We start from the raw sequence: 14,688 nt of genomic DNA, 5'->3' as shown, positions 1-14,688 counted from the left end.
CAGTGCTATCTCCCTTATGCCTAGACTTAGTGGTGAATAAAATAATAATTTCCCCCGGTTGTCTGGAGTTTACAGTGTAGTGATGAAGACAAAGACAGAAATAAATGTAAAATGAGAGGATCTCACTTCTAATAGAAACAAATTCAGAAATTACATCATGAAATACGAGGGCACCTCAAAACGTTTGCAGAAAAATGGAATCGAAAGACAATATGAATCTTTGCATGAATTTTTGAAGTTCACTCATAGAAACGGGGAACGTGTCTTTGAAACTTAGATCCCACTCCCTTTCCACCAGTCTATGGAGAAGTCACTGATTAACAAGAGATTGGAGATCTTTATCGCTCTCATAAAATGTTTGCCATTGATTACTGAAAATGACACGTAAATGTTCATTTTCCACATAACTAGTTAGACTGAACGTTTTCCCCTGTGTATGGGTCTTTTAATTCCTTCTCCCGTGAATTACCTTTTTAACATCCTTTCCCATATTTCGTGTCATTCATGTGCAGGAGCTCTTGATTGCGTCGTGGTCGTGCCATACTCAGACCGGTCAGGGGCGGGGTCAAGGTTGGGTCTGAGGCTGGGCCGGGCAGGTGTCAAGGCTCTGAAGAGAGTCAAGGTCTGTACTGGGATGGGGTCGGGGTGAGGTCAGCCTGTCTCTGAAAGTTCAGGGCCTGTCTGGGGCTGGGGTCAGGGCGGGGTCAGGGCGTGGCCAGGGGCGGGGTCAAGGCCTGCTCCCGCTTCCCACCCTCTGGCGCGGGTGTCGAGCGATGGGTGTGGAGTCGCCAAGGACCCGAGGCCGGCCGGGCCGCCTGCTCTGGCCGCTGCTGCTGCTGCTGCTGCTGCTGCTGCTGTCCCCGAGACAGGAGGAGGCGGCCCCCAACCAGCAGCCCCGCGTCCCCAGCCCCTCGCAGGCTCCGGGGGAGGCAGGAGCGAGCCCGGGGGCTCAGAAGGGCCGGGGACCCACGGGCAGCGGGCCCCAGGGCTCTGCAGCCCCAGACCAAGGTCCCTTTGAAGCAGACCGTGTGGGGCGGAGCCGGGCCCCGGGCAGGGCTGGCACACTGGGCTGGAGTGGGGGCCCAGACTGGGGTGCTGGAGGGGGCGATCAAATGGCGGTGGGCGGGGGCCGAGGGCGGCTGGGGCTGGATGGGGCTGGATGGGGCTGGATGGGGAGGCTAGAGATGGCCAGGGAGGCCCAATGGCTGGCTGGCTGGCTGGGGGCCCAGACTTGACGGGGCGTTGGGAGGTGCTGGCCAACAAGGGGAGGAGGCGGAGAGGGCCGGCTGGAAGCCAGGTGCCCTGTGCTGGAAGTCACCTGAGGCTGTCCTCTCTGCCCTCCCCTCTCAACCAGGTGGCTCCACAGACAGCATCAGCCAAGGTGGGTTGGGGAACCTTCCTCAGGGCCTGGTGTGGGAGGCGTGGATCTGGACAGATGACAAAGGCCTGGCCCTGGGGCTGGGCGGAGGGAGAGAGCGCCAGGAGTGCTGCTGAGGGGCCCAGAGTCAGGTGGGCCCAGGGGCCTCATGCCCCCTCCCTGAGGCCGGGGGACCACAGGCCTGCACCAGGGCACTGCCTCTCAAGGCTGCAACCACAACTCCCCTCCCAGAAGTGTCTTAGAACCAAGGTTGCCTTCATTAGCCCACCCCCTTCCTTTTAGAAATGGAGGATAATGAATCAGAGAGGGGTAGTGACTTTTCCTGGGTCACACAGCACAGACTCCTGCCAGTGATTCTCTCTCCCTGGGATACTGGAGTGAGGTGGAGGGGGCATAGCCACTTAGAAGCCATGACCTTGAGCAAGCACCATTAGTAACCTCTGAGACCTTTGGTTCTTTGACCTACAAAGCAGGCATCCAGGCGTGCTGGGGGAAGGAAATAAAGGCACAGGGCCTGGGTCCCAGTCCACTGCCCTGGCAGGTCCACTTAAGGATGAGCTGCTGTGGCCACACTCAGTCACCCTTGCCCCATTCCCCCCAGGCCCCTGGGTCCTCTTTCCCCCAGAGCTTACTCAGTTGTGCTCGGCCATCTGTCCTTGGTGCTGGCCACTGAAGGCAGAAGCCGGGCAGCCCTCAGTCATTTGGCCAGGTCACTTGTCCTCTGGCCTTGGTTTTCTCATCTGTGAAGTGGACGAGGGGGCTCTTTGGGGTGGCCTTCGGGGGCACCACCTGTGTTTCTAACAGGTGGGTGGGGGGTGTCTCCACAGTGTGCGGGAAGCCCAAGGCGATAGGGAAGATCTACGGTGGCCAGGACGCGGTGGCCGGCCAGTGGCCGTGGCAGGCCAGCCTGCTCTACAAGGGCTCGCACCTCTGCGGAGCCGTCCTCATTGACTCCCACTGGCTGGTTTCGACCTCCCACTGCTTTCTCAAGTGAGTCCTCCTTCCGTGGGGCCCCCAGCAGAGGGGCTGGCAGGGGAGGATGATGCGGGGGAGGAGGGGGAAAGAGGGCTGGGGTCCTGCGCCTTTCTCCTCAGGGCTTCCCTCTGGGGTGGGCTCCTGCCACCAAACACACGTTGTGTTTCCCTTTGACCTGCAGAACCCTACACCTGGACTGTCCCCACTCGCCACCCAGTGCTCCTTCATGTGCCCAGACCCTCCTCATCCTTCATCCTCAGCTCCAGCAGGGAGCCCTCGGCCTCCTGTGTCTGTCCCCCCAGCAGTGACATGCCCCGAGAGCACTGGCAGTGGCTGCAGGGCTTCTCCTCACTGTCCACACTCCTGAGTCACACTCTCGGCAGGGACCTGGGACTCTTCAATACCACCAGTGCCAGGCAATTCCTTTATCGTTCATGTAAAACTGCATGCCTGGGAGGAGCCATGGCGGTCACAGTCCCTGAGTGCCAGGTGGGAGGGGTGGGGTCCTTGACCTTGGAGAACAACGTGGACGGGCAGGAGTGTAACTCCTCTGACCCTCCTGGGTCTGACTCAGTTCCCAGCTTCTGAACAGATGTGGAGGGGCCCAGGAGTAGGGTCCCCACGGTCCAGTCAGGAGTCACAGATGGGAGCTTCCTGGCTTTGAGACCCCAGCTGGGTTCTGTTGGCAACTACCCTGTGCCACTCTCCCCTGAGACCCTCTATGGCACAGGGGATGGCAAGACCCCACATCCAGGGGTCTCCATCCTCTCAGGAAGGCGAGACACAAGCCCCAGTCGTGTGATGCGGCGGGAGAGAGCCCAGAGGGGGTGAGAAGTGCAGGCTCCCAGGTGGGGGGTCGAGAGCGAGGCGGCTGTCGGGGAGGCCTGGGGGCTGCAGGGGCTGCCCGAGGGAAGACGGGCACAGGGAGTGTGGGGAGGGCCTCCCCGGTGGGCGGTGGGCGCCTGTTGAACAAGCCATGAAGGCAGGGAGCGGACCCGTCGTGTTGGGGAGGCAGGAGAGCTTCAGTTTCGGGCCCATCTGTGCGCTTAGCCAGGCCCTTCTGAGCGCTTCCAGCGACGCGGACAACACCCTCAGGGAGGGGAAGGAAAGGTGGTCAGGCCAGGGGGCGGGCCGGCCTCGGAGGCCCTCAGAAGCTCGGGCTGGAGCTGGGATTGAGCCAGAGCTCCTCTTGAGTGACATAAAAGGGCTTGGTTTGGAGACCTTAGCAAGGACCCATCCAGCGGTAGGATTCTCTGCTCCTCCGATTCAGGGTATGATGGGAAGCCACGTATCCCGAGACTGTGAGTAGAATATCCTTCAGCCTCAAGGAAGAAGCGGTCCTGACTGTTAGGAAGGGGGCGACAGAGCTGCTGGGAATGATGGCGAGGTGGAGGAGCCCGGGAGGTGTGGGCAGTGAGATGAGCATTCAGGAAGAGGGTGCTGGCCCCACACCTGGGGACAACTGTGATCATCATAATGGCACTTCCTCCTCCAGCAAATCCCAGGCCCCGGAGGACTATCAGGTTCTGTTGGGAAACACCCAACTGTACCAGCACACCCAGCACAGCCAGAAGATGTCTGTGAACCGGATTATCAGCCACCCCGATTTTGAGAAGTTCTACCCCTTCGGGAGTGACATTGCCATGCTGCAGCTGCACCTGCCCGTGAACTTCACTTCCTATGTCATCCCTGCCTGCCTCCCACCCCCAGACATGCAGCTGCCCAGTAACGCATCCTGTTGGATAACTGGCTGGGGAATGCTCACCGAGGACAGTGAGAGGGTGTGGGAGAGGCAGAGGCTGAGGGAGGGGAGGACAGGGGAGGAGGAGGAGGAGGGAGGCGAGGGGAAGAAGGGAGCGGTGGCTCCACTAGGCAAGGAGGCCCAGGCTGGTTTCTGAAGCCACTGGTCCTTGGCCTGATGTGCCTCATTTCCATGACCTGAAAGATGAGGATGGGACCACCTGTGGCCATTCCCATTTTGCAAGTGTGCGATTCCATGGCTCCAGAATCCCGAGTCCCAGGCTCTGAAAGTCTGCGAATCTTTGACTTTCAGCATCAAGGGTCTGGGTTCTTTGGGTCTTCATGGTCCTTGATTTTAATGCTTTTAATCAGCCATGGGTCTGAGATGACTTGATTCAACTCAAAAGTCAAGCTTGGGGGCTGGCCCATTCCAGGTCCCCACCACACACCTCAATTTTCCCTTGCCGTAGAAGATACGTGGGGAAAAGCGGAGAGAAAACATTGTGGCTTCTGACCTCTGAGCCCGAACGATCAAGTCAGAATGGTTACAACACGGGGGTGTCGAGCCTCTCCCGACCTCACTTCACTCTTATCCTAACCTAGGCCAATGTCTACTTCATACTCTCGTTAGGTGAACTGAGTAACAGAGAAGGAAGTTTTGTTTGTTTAGATTGAAAGAAGAAAAATGTAGGCAAAGACTTATGCATAAGAGTGTTTATTGAAGGAAGTGTTTATGGTTTGGGGAAATGCTTATGTTATGATGTTAAGGGGGAAAGAAAGAACATACTTGTAAATGTTTTGGGAGTCACAATTTGTTACAGAGTTTCTCAACAGAGGTGCTACAGGTATTTTGGACAGAACATGACTTCATCGAGTGGGGCTCTGCTGGCATCCCTCGCCCTTGCCTAATAAAGCCAGGAACACTTCCCAATCATACGACAACCAGCCTCCTGCATTTATATACACACATGCACACGCACGCACACACGCACATACACACACAACTGCTTACTCTCTGACTTGGTTGCACTGCAGTGCTACCATCTTCTTGCCTGTAGCCCCTGAACTGGCCTCCCAGCTTCCACCCTTGTGTGCCTCCACACAACTACCAGAATATTACTTTAAAACTTTGGTCATGTCACTTCCCTGTTCAGTACCCTCCAGTGCCTTCTCATCTGTGCTTAGAATAAAATCCAAACTCCCCACCTTGGCTATAAGGTCTTGCATGGTGCCGGCACCTGGTTCATCTGGTGCCAGCATCTGGCATCTGCCTCATCTCCTACTGCAATGCCTCACACACACACACCCCAGCCACATGGGCCTCCTTGCTGCTTCTTGAATATGCCAAGGCCATTCCCATTGCAGAGCCTTTAGCTTTGCAGTTTTTTTTCCCTGCCTAGCTCACTCCATCGTGTCATATTCGCATGACTGGTGTCTACTTTACATTTACAATTCAGCTCCTCTCCTGAGTTTTACTTAATCATTTATATTAGTCCATTTCGTGTTGCTATAGCAGAAATACCTGAGACTGGGTAATTTATAAAGAACAGAGGTTTATTTGGCTTACGATTCTGGGACAGCTGCATCTGGCACAGGCCTCAGGCTGCTTCTACTCATGGTGGAAAGAGGCAGGCAGCCGGCGGGTACAAGCAGATCACATGGCAAAAGGAAGCACGAGAGAGAGAGGAGGTGCCAGGGTCTTTTAAACAACACTGGGGATCAAATTTCCTCATGAGTTCTGGGAGGACAATACATCCAAACTCCATCATCATTTGAGCTAAAAGAGGCCTCCCCTACTATCACATCTCTGTTTTATTTCCTTCATACCACTTAATAGATCAAAAATAATTTTATTTATTTATCTACTTCACTTACTGTGTCTCCCAACTAAAAATGTATTACTATGTCATTAGTGTCTAAAAGACAACTAGCATGGGGGTAGATGAAGAGAAGAGTGATTGAGTGAGTGGACGGATGGGTGGATGGATGGATGGAAGGAAGAGTGAATGGATGGACATATGGATGCGTGGATGGATGGATGGATATATGGATGGATGGATAGAAGGACCAGTGAATAGATGAATGGATATGTGGATAGAAGGATGGGTGAGCACATGGATGGATGGATGGATGGATGGGTGGTGTTTATGCAGGTAGATGGATGTGTGGATGGAAGGATTAGGGAGTGGGTGGATAGTGGGTGATGTGTTGATAGATGGAGGGAGGATGAGTGGGTGACTAATGGAGGGATGGATGGAGAGATGGATGGAAGTGCCGATGGATGGGCAAACGGATAGAAGGATGAGTGGATGAATGGGGTGTGTGGGAAGATGGTAGATGGATGAAGGAATGGGTGAGTGAGTGAATGGATGGGCAGGCAGGTGGATGAAGAGATGGGAGAAGAGTTAGTGATAGATGTGTGGAGAATGGATGGGACAGTTCATGAAAGAGTAGGTGGGTGAGAGAATGTTTGCTAAGATGCAATGAATGGGTCGTGTGTTGGCAGGTTTTGCCTCTTGTGCACTAGGAGAGGTATGGCCTGTGGCTGTAAGAGGTGGAAGTAAAGGATGAATATGTGGAAAAGTTTGAGCAAAAGGAGAGGAGCTTATCAAGGATGGTAGAAGACTCAAGCAGTGTTGAAAGCCCAGCTGTTTTGAGAAAACCCACGTCTGGGGGGTAGTGGGAAGAGCGGCAGTGCAGAGTAGCCTGGGCTTCCTTGGCTCACCTACGCTGCACGTCACTGACCTCCCCTTATCTTTGCAGTGCACCTGTCACCGCCCTTCTCTCTACAGGAGGGTAAGGTAGGCATCATTGAGAACACGTTCTGTAATATGTTATATGAGCAAAGAACTGGAAAAGACAAGAACTCCCCTGTGCGGGAAGAGATGCTGTGTGCTGGGGACTTCTCGACGGGAAAGTCCATCTGCCGAGTGAGTGAGGCCATGTCGGCTGTTCTCTTGCCTGTCCTCTGGACTTTGGTTTCCCCAGGGGGACCTGTGTCGTTGCCTCTGCTCTCTGTGGAGCCCCCTGCACTTCCTGTTTTCTCCCTTCTGCATGTCTTCCCGGGGCTCCACTTCTCAGCCATCTCCCCCAGACTGTTCCTTTCCCCGGCCCATCCCAGCGTGATGGCGTCTGCTGGAAGGATCCACGCACAGCCTCCATTTTTGTTGCATTTTTTTTTTGTCTTTTTTGTGACCGGCACTCAGCCAGTGAGCGCACGGGCCATTCCCATACAGGATCTGAACCCGTGGTGAGAGCGTCGCTGCGCTCCCAGCGCCGCACTCTCCCGAGTGCGCCGCAGGCTCCGCTCTGCATATTTTAAATTTTTACTGAAGCATAACATACATAGGCAAGAGTACACGATTCATAAGTGTATAGTCTGAACTTTCCCATACTGACAGACATGTTCCCAGCACCCCACAAGCCCCGCTCATGTCCCCTTCTTGTCACCAGTGCCCAAGGATGACCACCATCTTCACTTTCAACCCCTTAGAGTAGACTCTGAGTTTATAGTTGTTACTCTGTGGTGTCCTAACGTCGTACGTGTGAGACTCACCCACACTGTGACACAGTGACAGTTCGCGCTTTCTGGCTGCTCTGTAGTGCACTGTGTGTGCACTGGACTCTGTTATCTGCTCTACTCTGGGTGGGTATTTGAGTAGTTTCCAGGTGGGGGGTACTACAGGTAGCAGTGCCCTACACACTTTGTACTTGTCGTTGGGACACAGATGAACACCATATATTTCATATTGTCCACAGAAGCCCACAGGCACGACCTCTGGAGGAAAGGCGTGTGCCCCAGCTGGGGACAGTTAGCCCGTAGCCTGCCACAGCGGCCAGTGGGGAGCTCGTATCTCAACAACACTCGGCGCTTCCATTTTTTCTTATTTGGGCCGTTTTGGAGAGAGTGTAGTGATTTGTAGTTTTAATTTACATTTTCCTGATGACTAATTAAGTTAAATATATTTCCATAAGTTTATTATCATTGGATATCTTCTGTGGTTTCAAGTTTGTTTGTCCCCCCGTCTCCCCATGTTCCTGTTGGGTCGACTGTCTTTTTCTTCTAGGAGCTCTTTATGTATTCTGGATATAAGTTCACTATTGGACATAGGGATTGTGAAGATCTCCAACCCTTTGTCATGTCCCTTTTTACAGATGGGGAAACTGACACCCAGAGATGGAAAGTGGCTAGTCTACAGAGAGGAGGCACAGCCTAGGCCCAGGTGTTCCGACTCCGAGGCCAACCCTGCCTCTACCACACCTGCCACAAGGTCCAGCCTCCTGAGCTGGCATTTGCAGGTCGAGCATTTGCATGGAAGCCACCATGGAGTGGACAGGAAAGTGTTAGGACCCTGTAGTCAGAGACATTGCTCTGCTGCCTGTGCCTGCCCTGTGACTTCAGATGGTCTCTTCACCTTCTGAGCCTGGGTCCTCCTCTGTAGTGTGAGATTCCGAGGTCTCCTTCATGGGCTTGTTGAAAGGATTGTGTAGTGGGTTGAGTGGCATCTGCCAAAATTCAAGTCCACTCAGAACCTCAGAATGTGGCCTTATTTGGAAATAGGGTCCTTACAGATGTAATTAGTTAAGAATCTCAAGACGAAACCGTTCTGGATTTAGGGTGAGCCCTAAATCCGATGATTGGTGTCCATATCAGAGGGAGGGAGAGAGAGACACACAGAGAAGGCCACGTGAAGAGACTGGAGTGATGTTGCCCCAAGCCGAGGATCACCTGGGGCCACCAGGAGCTGGGAAAGACAAAGATGGATCCTCCCCTAGAGCCTTTGCGGGTAGCCTGACCCTGATGACACCTTGATTTTGGACTTCTGGACTCCAGAACTGTGAGAGAATAAATTTCTTTCTAAGCCACCAAGTTCATGGCAATGTGCTACAGCAAACCCCTGGAAATGAGCACATTTAGTTAAGGCCACAGCACTAAACAAAAGGACAGATTGAAGACTAGAATGAGGTCTTGTTGCCCCACAGTCTGAGCACTGAGACCCCTGGCCCTGAGAAGGGCCCACTGACAGCACTGTTTTCATTAGTGCCCCGTGATCCGCCTGAGCCAGAGCGGGGAGCTCGGCCCACCTGCCCCGTGGTGGGAAACAGCCCTGGGTTTCTTGGTTCCCAGGCCATGTGCCGTCTTTCCTTCTTTCCGGCTGTCTTGTCTGGCCCACCCTCCTCACAGAGTCAGCTGCACCCACAGGTGAAGGGAGGAGACTGTGGCGTGCAGGGGCCGGTGTGGGGGGGTGTCTGCCACCAGCCCCCAGCCCAGCTGGAACCCGGGCCTCCTTCACATCGTTCTCCACCTGGCTTCTCCTGCGAAGGCTGTGCCCATGGGCTCCTGGGCAGCGACCTTGAGTGTATGCCTGTGGGACGTCCCATAGTGCCCCCTGGACCCCGCCCCTTGTCAAGTTCCTTCCGCAGGGTGAGGACACCACTGAGCAGACGCCCCTCCCCCACTCTGTGTCTTCCCTCCTTGGCCTTTCAGTCACCACAGCTTGTCTGTGAGGTTCTGTCTGGACTCTTATCCTGCTGAGTCACCTGCCTGGCATGTGCCGTGATGAGCTAAGTTTTCCTCAGCCATGAAATGGGGTCGCTAACAGCCTCCACTTCATAAAGTTGCTGTAGAAACTTAACTTTACATTACATCCTGGCATAGCAGGTGCTCAACAGGTGTTGGCTTTTCTGTTCCTGGCCTGGCCCGTCGCCCTCCACCTGCGTTGTGCTTGTTCTTCTGGGCCTGCAGGACCTTCCTTTCACTCAAGGTGGAACTGACCACTGTGGCCCTGGCCCCGCCTCACACGCGCCCCCTGTGGTTTCCCCTGTCTCTACAGTAGTGCCAACCGCAGCTCACTTGTCATGGGCTACATTATTGTAGGGACTTCTTCTGCCTTCTCAGAGCCCCCAGGGGCCAGAAGGCTCCTGGAGTCCTTCCCATTCTCCCCAGACTGGCTCAGAATCCAGCATGATGTTGGCAACCACATGGCTCATCTGCGTGAGTTGCTGAGGCCTGAGTGAACAGGAGCCACCGCCTGGAGGATCAGGCCTGCCTGTGGCCTGGAACGAGCTGGGTGGTGGGACACTGTGAAGAGGGGCAGGGGCACTCTGGATGGGGAACCTCGAGGGAAGGGCTGAGACAGCGAAGGCACATTCCCACTCTCAAGAAGACCCTGTGCATGAATTTGCTAGGGCCGCAGTAACAAATCACCACAAACCGAGTGGCCAGAGAACAGTTCTGGAGGCTAAAAGTCTAAAATCAAGGTGTCAGCAGAGCTCATTCCTTCTGGGGGCTCTTGGGGAGACTGTTTCCCGGCCTCTTCCAGCTTCTAGAGGCTGCCGCATTTCCTGGTTCGTGGTCTCTCCCTCCATCTTCAAAGCGCATCAGTCTTACCTCTGCATCTGTTGTCACATCCTCTTCTCTGACTCTGACCCTTCTGCCTCCCTCTTTCCCTTAGGAGCTCTTTGTTACCTATCTCAGGGTCCTCCACTCAACCCCATCGGCAAAGTCCCTTCTGCCCCATAAGACAACATATTCACAGGTACCAGGGGTGAGGACGTGGATGTCTTGGGGGTCCTTAAGCGATGACCACACTGTGTCACACCCTCTGTACCCTTCAGGCCTCCGTTCCTCAGCCCTGACCCTCCTCGCCCTCAGCTCACGTCTTCTCATTTCACTGAGGAGATGGAAGCAATGGACTGGCACTCGCTCATCTAGTCCCACAGCCACCCACCCCTGCCCTGGCCCGGTGTCCCAGAGCCCTCATGGCCCAGCCGGGTAGGTACTCGGGCTTCCCCCGGCTCCATGTCCTTTGCTTACCCCCCACATCTCCCACGGAAATGACAGCAGCAATCCTCTGCAGCCACTGCCCGATTTCTCTGCCTGCCTCCTCTGGAGTCTCCTCCCAGAGCTGACCGCACCAGAGCTCTTTAACCCACTCCACTCCGGCTCTGTCCACCCGTGGCATGGAGCCACTTTGTCCATAGCTTCTGTCTTGCCAGAGTCATCACTCCCTCGCTATGTCACTTGTCACATGCAGCCCCTCCTGAGTGCCACACCCAGCTGCCCCACTTGGACTCTGCCATCCGTTCCCCTCAGGCTTCAAAATGCTGAAGGCCCCAGAGCTCAGTCCTCAGCCTCTTCTCTTCTCTCTCTGCACCTTCTCCCTGGTTGGGGGGAAAGGGTTAGATGTGACATTTCCTTTGGCTCCTTCTTCAAAACACTGTCCCAAATCTGACTGTCTCTCACGGCCTTGGCCACCTCCCTCCTGCAGTGCCTCCCTGGTCTCCCCTCTCGACCTGGTGCTTGACATCCGTCCCTTCTCCACACAGCACCAGACTGGCCCATTTGAACAGGTCATGTCCCCTGCACAATTCTCCAAACTCCCCCCACCATGCCAGCCTGTGACTCCCTCTGTCCCTGCGCTGCAGACCCCGTGGCTACTACCTCCTCTCCTTGTTTGCACCAACTGCACCCTCTGTTCCTGGACCTTGGAAAGCCAGGTTCTGTTTCCTATTTCCACTCAGCTCAGGAAAGCTTTCTGTGACACAAAGGCCATGTAAAGGGTCTGTTTGCTTGTCTACGGTGCCATGGGGGAGGGGCGTTGTCTTTTCACCCTGCGTTTCCTAAGAGCAGTGCCTGTGCCAGGATGCTCAGCAGGCCTGTGGGTTAAGTGGACGGAGGAGCCTGCTGTGGCCCTGCCACCTCCCACTGCCAAGGCTAAGGCCCTTTCTTTGGGCCTCAACTTTTGGCCTCTGAAGTAGGGACTTTCCAGCTGGATGATCCTACCCTGCAGCATCCCAGGACTCCAGTAACTCCCAGCAACTTCCTGGAGATCCTCCCCCACTCCCCTAGTGATGTGGGCTACCTCCCCGAGGCCTAGGCCTGGGTATTTTCTAAAGATGCTTAACAAGGAGTTGAGAGAGACCCAAAGACCCAAAGGAACAAGAAGGGGACCGGACAGGTGCACTTTGCTGCGGTTCAGGTTTACAAGAGCTGGGGTCTGCACAGAGGCATCAGCTGGGCCGGCTCTGCTCACAGGCTGAGCCCCTGTTGGGCCCCATCCATGCAGAAGTCTCCTCTGGGCCCCAAGCAGCATGATGTCTTGGGCCCCTGGGCGATGGGTGCAGAGGGTGGGGTCCACGTGTGGGCAGACTCAGATCCATGACTGTCCACCATTAGGATCAGCCAGGAGCTTCTTTATGCTTGACTCCAGTGTCCCAACCCTGAGATTTTGACCTGATGGGTCCACAGTGGGATCCTGACTCAGATAGCGGGGCACAGAGTACCCCATGGTGGCACCTGGTGTCTCTGATGGCCCAGTCTCCCACCCCCACCGGTGCTAACCCTCCTCTCTCTCTCCTCAGGGTGATTCTGGGGGACCCCTCATCTGCTACCTCTCCGGTGCCTGGGTCCTAGTGGGCCTAGCCAGCTGGGGCCTGGACTGCCGGCATCCCGCCTACCCCAGTGTCTTCACCAGGGTCACCTACTTCACCGACTGGATCAACGGAATCAGGAGGCTCACTCCTGTCCCTGACCCCGAGTCTGCTCCTCTGGGCACCAGTTCCCCCCCACTGCCTCCGAGGGCTGCTGCCTCACCCGGGCCCGGCACCACCCTTGTGCCTCCGCAGACCTGGCTGCTGCCGCCACTCATCCTCAGGGCCCTGCAGCCGGCCCTGTGGTGACCTTGGAGCCCCTTGGCTCCTCCCGACTCAGTCCCCAGTCTCCATGCGGGACCCCTCCTCTCTCAGCCCACCGTGTCTCTAAATGCTTCTTTTTCCTCAGCTTTTCTGTCCATTAACTGTCTTTTCCCAATCAAGCCTGGCAAAACCAAACTAGACCAAATAAAAGTCCTGCCTGGCTCCTCCTGAAGCCACAGAGGCGTCTGGGCCCTCCCGCTCCAGTGCCCGCCCTCCCCTGGGGTCAGCGATTTGCCTCTCTGGGCAAGGATCTGGACCTTGCCGAGGGCTTCCAGGAGGAAAACAGGAGAGGGGGGCACGTTGAAGGGACGTGGCTGCTCGCAGGCTGCTCATGACTTGGGGAGGTCGTTCTTTCAGAGGAGGCAAGACTTTGCACCCTGTGTGCCAAGTCTGGGGGAGCAGGGGCTTCCGTGAAGTAGAGGAACAGCGCTCCTGGGGCATGTGGGAGGGAGGGCTGACTCCCAGAGGAGACGGAGGGAGAGAGGGGAGACCCTGGAGCATGCAGTGACTGAGCGGGAATGGGGTATAGGACCCAGGCCATGAGGAAGGGGGTCGGCCAGCGGCTAGAGGGCTTTCAGATGTGGGTGGCTGGGGAACGGGATGGGAAGCAGGTGGAGGAGGCCCTGATGACTGGCCGAGGGCTGACGTTTAGGCCAGAAATGCTCAGATCCTTATTCATAGCGTCAATTCCCAACACCTTCCTCACCTGCCCCCATAGGTCCTGCTCTCCCCAAGTCTGCAGGAGCCTGGCCCCCCACCCACTAACCTCTAACCCTGCATGAACCTGCTCCCTGCTGTCCAAGGCCCCAGGCCAAGCCTGCCTGGAGTGTCCACATACCTCCAGCAGTTGGAGCCTGGTGTCACTTTTGCTAGTTAGCTGACCCAGGACTTAGTGGCCTGGCAATAAGGCCTGAAGTAGTGTCCTAGGCTGTCCTTCCTACAAATCTGTGGGACAGAGTCCTGGTGCAGCCAGCAGGAACCTGGTAGGCCTCACGGTGCAGCCTGCCTCAGCCTTCAGAGCCCACGATAAAGAGTGAGAGCTCCCACTTAGCACATGTCCATATGGATCAGGTGCCAAAGGGTTCAGTGAAAATTCTTTCTTATCTGGGTATTGCCCAAGTTTCTGGACTCTCACTGGCAGGAGGGTGCAGCTGGACTCACATGCACACCAGCACCAGGATCTCACTGGTTCAAATCCTCTGCTACTCATGCAGGCACTCTCATCCCAGAACAATCTGTAGGACCTCAAGAGTGTTTTCACAGGGTCTCCTCCTGTAGGGATGTTTCTGGCAGTTCCTGTGTCCAGCCGGAGCTACACCACTGAGGTTCCACTGTGCCTAGCTGTACACCTGCTGCTAGTGTCTGGCCTTAGAGCTCAGCAGTCTCTGAAGGGGGTGGCAAAAGCATTCTCTCCCCTAGTGGTGAGTTCAGTTACAGACCCTGGGAAGACAGGGAGTCACGGAGACAGCGTGTGGTTCACACGTGTTCTCCTCAAGGTCAGGGAAGCTTGGGCGGTTCGGTTAGTATTAGCAACGCCACTTGCCCCAGAGTTACTGTTCTCCTCCCAACTGGGGTGGCCTCAAGTGGCCCTGGGGGCCTAGGAGTCATACACCCTACTCCAGGAGTTAGGTGTTTCCTGTCTCCCCAGACGTCCTCAGACCTTTAAACCAAGGAACCCCAGCACATGCCTGGTCCACACGACAGACCATCCAAATCTCAGCTCCAGCCCAGCCAGTTACGCAATTACCCAAAACCAAACTAAGTGCTCAGTATTATTACCCTGGTTTAGTTTCTTTTTAAAGATCAACTGAAGCCTATGAGGGATGAGTAGCCTTTCAGAGATGACATAGGTAGTAAGTAGTAGAACAGGAATTCACACCCAGACCCCTTCTGAGAGA

The 14,688-nt window shown here is 55.4% G+C and overlaps 1 protein-coding gene across 1 annotated transcript; it reads left to right on the top strand.

The window, feature by feature from the left end:
- Nucleotides 1-773: 773 nt before the first annotated feature.
- LOC134381106 (putative serine protease 47) lies at nucleotides 774-12,775 on the top strand. The gene is made up of 6 exons (XM_063101158.1): nucleotides 774-1,074; nucleotides 1,355-1,381; nucleotides 2,206-2,368; nucleotides 3,849-4,126; nucleotides 6,857-7,023; nucleotides 12,458-12,775. The coding sequence occupies exons 1-6, from the start codon at nucleotides 774-776 to the stop codon at nucleotides 12,773-12,775; spliced, it is 1,254 nt and encodes a 417-aa protein (XP_062957228.1).
- The last annotated feature ends 1,913 nt before the right edge of the window (nucleotides 12,776-14,688 follow it).

Source organism: Cynocephalus volans, chromosome 6, assembly GCF_027409185.1.
Source record: "Cynocephalus volans isolate mCynVol1 chromosome 6, mCynVol1.pri, whole genome shotgun sequence".
In the NCBI taxonomy this organism is placed as follows: domain Eukaryota; kingdom Metazoa; phylum Chordata; class Mammalia; order Dermoptera; family Cynocephalidae; genus Cynocephalus; species Cynocephalus volans.
Note: the sequence above shows the minus strand (reverse complement) of the source record. Positions and strands in the feature narration are given on the sequence as shown.